A 6,000-nucleotide genomic window follows, 5' to 3' on the forward strand; every position below is an offset into this window, starting at 1 on the left:
AGTGCTGGCCTACTTCTCCTTTCTCCTCTATTGCTCAAGAAGGGAGGGGCAGAAAGGGTGGCTACAGAGCAGCATCCTCCCGGGGAAACTTAGGAAGCTACAGCTCAGTAGGATAAACGACAACTTCGATGACATTTATCCATTGGGGACAAACTTCACTAAAATGTATCCACTGTTTATCTAAAACTCATGTCGAAATTTAAGTGGGCATCCTGGGAGAAACAGCTTGGCAGCCAACATCCCATCTTTAATAATTGAATAAATGGAGAGAAGGTACCAGTTAGAGCAAGAAGAGAGCACAACCCAGCTGCCCTTTCCCCTTGCTCTGAAAGACTTTCCTACAGGGATCTCAGAGCCTGCAGCTTTTCAAAGTAGACTCTGAGGGTCTGAGAGAAGGTTGCATTTGTTCATGTCACCACACTGCAGGCAGGAGAGTCAGGCTATGCTGCAGTCACATGATCACCACACGCAATATAAGGTGCTCAGCTAAATCTACCTTTAGTGAAATGATGTCTCAAACTGCATGCTTATTCTACAATGTGTTATATGTAATACAATGCTAAAGAATGATAGGGGCTGCTGAGATAGCTCAGTGGCTAAAATGCTTCCTGAACAAGCACGGGGACCGGAGGTTCATCCTTAGCATTCGTGCAAAAGTTGGATGCAGTGGACCAGGTCTGAAACCCCTGTACTGGGAAGACAGAGACAGGAGGATCCATGGAGTCTGCTGTCGAGCCAGTTTAGCTGAATCTGTTAGCTCCTGGCTTAATGAGAGACCCTGATTTTAAGCATAAGGTAGAAAACAATTGAGGAAGACACTCAATGTTCCCCTTTGGCCTCCATGGGAACATATATACACATGCACACATATAAATGCATACATGTACAAACATACATATACTATATACACACTCAAATTCAAACTTAACTGGAAAAACCTGACTGATTTGGGGGGTAGGGTGGGGGCGGGAATCCAACTATATAACATGTCCCCCCATATTCTAATATCACCCTATTTGGAGCTTCAACTTGCCAATGTTGTCACTAAGTTACCAGCTCCCAAATCACTGCTCATCGAAGTTTATCTTAGCCAGAGCTCTGTAAAGAAAGCTTACACCAAGTTGTAAATTACCTACCCCTCTGCATTCAGTGCATGCATGTGAGCATACATGTGCCTGTGCATGTGTGTGTGCATGTGTGTGTACAGGTGTCTCTCAGTGTGTAGGTGTACAGGTGTCTCTCAGTGTGTGTGTGTGTGTGTGTGTGTTGTCTATGTGTTGTGGATGTGTGGATATATATACTCATACATACATACATACATACATACATACATACATACATACATCAGATGAGGACATTGGGTACCTTCCCCTATTGCTCCTAGCCATACAGGCACTCATGACCATGTATGATTTTTACATGTGTCTTTTGGGTTCAAAGTCAGGTCCTCATCCTCGCACCACAAGCCCTCTTAGCAGCCACATCCGTGATGGATACATTTACTTTTTCTTAACTTGTGAATATACTTGTCAATCAAAGGAACTTAAACTTTGGACCTTTACATGAATGAGGAAAGGGGGAGAGTTGACTATTGATTGAGAAAAGTTCAGTTTATGGAAACACTGATGGTTTGACCGTTGCTAATAACTGAAGAAGTCCAGGAATTTTCATGTCCTGTTTTTACTCCTGAAAGCTGCGCAGAACCGCCTAACTGCTAACCATCCTAAAGAGTGCAGGAAAAGACACCATCGGGCTTCACCAAACTGACAGCTTCTGTCAATTGAAACAAGCGATCAACAGATTTCAGAAACACCCCACAGAATGGGAGGATGCATTCACAATGCCATTGCTAACAGCCAGAACATGTCAGAAACATGCTCACGCAGAACTCATTAGCAAAGAGAGCAATGCAAACAAGCAAAACAACATCCCAGTTTCCAAATACGCAGACGCCTTGAGTGGGACTTCTTGGAAAAAGATAAATGATGGCCAGTGTGCTTATGAAGAAATAACCTACAGCCCTGATAATCAGGAAAATGCAAATAAAGCTTTCAAAGAGATGCTATCTCATGCTAGTTAGAAAGACTGCTGCCAAAAAGAGATAGAGCGGTAGTGAGCTCACCTCTACACTGGAGCTTGAACACATCCCACATACCCTGCCACTGTACCACAGAGCCACGCACCCTCTTCAGAGGGAGATCCTTTACTTTCTGTGGGTGTAAAGCACTATGGATACGGAGATGCCTGATTAAAAGATGTTAAAGCGTAAGGATCGTATATGACCAGCAATCCCAGGACTGGATATATCTCCAAAAGGAAGGAAGTCAGTGCTGAAGAGATACTTGCATCCCTGTAGTTTCTCGGTGCTATGCGTAACAACCCCTAAACTGGAACTGCTGAAGCAACGGATAAATGGGAAAGGACAATGTCGGAGACTTATACAACGGTATGATACAGTGAGAGAAAGCGAAGATTGTATAGGCATGGTGCTGCATGTGTGTAGTCTTAGTACTCAGGAGACTGAGACAGGAAGATTTTCATGACACAGATGCCATCTGAGCTAGACAAAGAGACCCTGTCTTAAAGAGCCAGGAAGGAAGGAAAAAATGAGGGAGGAAGGGAAAGGAAGGGAAGGAAAAGAAGGAAATGAAAGGAGAGGGGAGGGAAGGGAAGAAAAGGAGAGGGAAGGAAAGGGGAGGGAAGGAGGGGAGAGGGGAGGGAAGGGAAGGAAAGGAAGAAAGGAAGGAAGCAAGAATGAAAAGTGAGAAAATTCACAGATATGTGTGAAAATTACTAATAGAAGTTGAATATAAAAGTAGTTACCCAAGGATTAGGCTGAGCCAGTGGTAGTGGCGAGACTGGCTGAAGGGTACAACAGTATGATTAGAGGACAGGCAGTGCAGTGACTAGAGCTAACCAGGAAGAAAGAATGCTTAATATTCTCATCACAAAGAAAAAGCAAGTGTATATGGTGACTGTTGTGCTAGTCATTACAGATCTCATTATACACAAACATTAACACCATAGCCCATACGTATGTGTGTTCATTATTCATCAATTAAAACCAAAGCGTAGCCCAAACCCATTCCGATGCACCGACAGTATACAGGAGCAGAAGCATGTGCATGTCATGACAACGAAGCCACCTTGCCATTCCCTGCCCTAGGCATAAGGCCTCCTCCCTGTTCCAGTGCTCCCATCCCGTCCACTTCTCACAGGGTCTTATCCCCAAATGAAGCTGCAGCTAAAGGATATTGGAATTACCCTGCAAGCCATGCTGTCACTTTGGATTTGTCTCTCATTCTTGGGGATGCAGTCTGGGTCTCCTTTCTCACTCCTGAACTGCTTTCCCCAGGCTTAGTCCATCAGCACTCAACGCTGGACGCATACGGTCCGTGAGGATTACCAAGAGAGGGGTGTACTTTGTGTTCAGATTTTGTAGTGTGGTGCTGGGGCTGGAATCCCAAGCTTCGTGCATGCTGGGTAAGTGCTCTATCCCTGAGCTACACCGCACACCATGAACAAAGATCTAAATGTTAAATAAAGAAGAGAAAAAGGAAAAGAAAAGAAAGGAAATCCCACGTGTCATGATGGTGTGTGCCTGTAAAATAGCAGAAGTCAGGAGACCAAGGATCCCGAATTTCAAGACCAGACTGGGTTTCAAAATGGAGGATACACAGTGAGACTTCGTTTCAAAACCAAGAATTAATTTAAAATTTAGAACAGCACCCCAAAATCAAGGCCTAGGCCCCACCAGGACCAAATGAATTAGAATGTGTCACATAGTGCCACTTGGACATGAAGACTCCAGGAGATCCTAACATCCAGGCCACATCGCTCCGCCCTTCGGGTTTATTTGTACAATGCAAGACTCAATATCAGCTTGCCTGAACAACCAAAGAGCGCCAGCGCTTCCCTTTTGCCTATCAGAGAGAGGCTCAATTTTGCAGGTCAAGCATACCCTTCAGACTTGCCCCCGCCTTCCTCATCTGAGTCCCGTTTACCTTCCAGAACACCTACAGAAGACCTGTGTTTTCTCTTTAACCCTACAAGGGGTTTCATTTTCCTGTCCTGAATAGCTAGTTCCAATATTTCTCTCCTCTCCCGTATCAGAAAGGACTCTATTTAGGGTTTCCAATTCACTACAGGAGCCTGGGGCAGAAGTGTACCTACTACCTAGTAGGCATTCAACTGGTCCGGACCGCTTTTGCAAAAAGCTTACTAAGGTTGAATTGGTGACTTGAAAGCATGATGTCTACCCAGAGCGAACAATCGCTTGCTCTGCTTCTGGAGCTCTGGTCAGCAAATAAGGAAATGATGTAACAACAGTAGCTGTCTCTCTCAAGCGTCTTTGATCTCCAGCACCAAAACTGAAGCCCTGAAGTTTCCCCAACTATTATGCTGAGGAGGGATGGGTTCCAGCTGAGCAGAACAGCACCAGTGACCTGAAATAAAGCTGTATAATTAGAGCGTCCACGCATGAGTAATGGTTTTGTTTTCAAATTAAAGCGCTGAGTTTGCCCTTGGGAAATTTGCAAAGCTCTCACTTGTCAGCAGAGGAACCACGCCACCAGCAAAGGCTGGGAAACTTTTCACAAAGTGTCTAGACCTTGGTGGAAGTGGGCTGGGCCGGCTAAATGGAGCACCGGTAGCGATCCGAAGTTCTTCCTTCCATCCGGTCCCCCGAAACTAAACAAGCTCTATCCCCAGTGCCCCCACAATCAGCTCGGCCATCCCAACCTAGGGACCCGCGACCCGGGACCCTCAGCAGCACCTACCTGAGCGCCAGGAACCGCTCACCCAGCAGCGCCAGCCCGATGCCCAGCAAACTCAGAGCCACCATCCGGCCCATGGCGCGGGACCGGCCCGCCGTCTGGCTCGGGCCTGGCCGGGCTGCACGGGACGCTGGGCCAGCTCCCCGCCCCGAGCGCAGAGCCGCGCCCGATTCCCGCCCCGAGCGCCGGCTCTGCAGCCCAGGCTCCGCCCGGCGCCGCGGCCTCAGAGCACATCCGCACATGCCCGCGTGGGAACCCAACTGAACTTGATTCCTTTCACAAACACCCCGCCAAGCCTCCAAGCATCGCGCAGCTGCACCTGCTCAGCTCCCTGAAAACTTTAGGGTGGCCTCTGTGGAGTTCTCTGCGTTTAGTTAAGTTTGGGGTTGCCTTTTGTTGTTTTGGTCTGGTGTTTGAGGATTTTTTTCCCCCTCTGTTGTGTTTATTTTTGGTTTTGAGAAGCTAGGAAATAAAACCAAGACTCTGTTCATATTAGGCTAATACTGAGCCACATCTACAGTCATAGAATAGTTTTGTTTTTGAACATATGTGTGTGCATAACATTTCTATATTTAAATGTAAAATATATTTAGATATTAATTATTAAACAACACATAAAGTATATTAAATATATGAAATCTATTAAAATTGTACTTTTAAATTTTCTTACTCTTTTGAAGACAAGGTCTCATGTGGTTCAGGCGGGTATTGAACTTCTGATCTGTCTACCTCTATATGCCAAGTTCATTGGCCGCTCAGGGCCCTACCTAGAGTAATATGTTTTGGTTGGTTTAGTCTTTATTTCATATGCCTGGTATCCACAAAGGTCAGAAAAGAGAACCCAGTACTCCAGTCAGTAAGCACAGCCAGGGCTCTTAGTGCTGAGCCATCTCTCTAGTTCAGACATTTTAAATATTCCTTTCCTTTTTTTCTTCTTTTAGTTGGGAAAAAAATGGTTCTGGACAGGTCTTATATAAAAAATTAGGGTTGGAATTACATCCTTTTATATTAAGATTTATATTAGACTAAAACTTCACAAACTCAGAACTCATCGGAGTACTCATCAATTTTCTCTTTCTCCCTTTTCATTTGAATACTTACTAATATAACACTTATAAAAAATATAAAGAGAGAGGCCACTCACTGAGATTGCGACAGCTACCAAGTGAAACTTGAAATCGGTTCCTAATTGTTCCCAGTGCTTAATTCCCACCTGCAATCTGTT

General features: G+C 45.2%; 1 protein-coding gene across 1 annotated transcript in view; it reads right to left on the reverse strand.

The window, feature by feature from the left end:
* The window catches only part of Pon2 (paraoxonase 2), a 35,405-nt gene extending 30,361 nt beyond the window's left edge, over positions 1–5,044 (reverse strand). Inside the window, exon 1 of the mRNA XM_031381122.1 lies at positions 4,779–5,044. Within this exon, the coding sequence (XP_031236982.1) occupies positions 4,779–5,017 (239 nt within the window). The 5' untranslated portion in view covers positions 5,018–5,044. The remainder of the gene's footprint in view (positions 1–4,778) is intronic.
* Between the last annotated feature and the right edge of the window lie 956 nt (positions 5,045–6,000).

Source organism: Mastomys coucha, unplaced genomic scaffold (assembly GCF_008632895.1).
Source record: "Mastomys coucha isolate ucsf_1 unplaced genomic scaffold, UCSF_Mcou_1 pScaffold20, whole genome shotgun sequence".
NCBI lineage: Eukaryota > Metazoa > Chordata > Mammalia > Rodentia > Muridae > Mastomys > Mastomys coucha.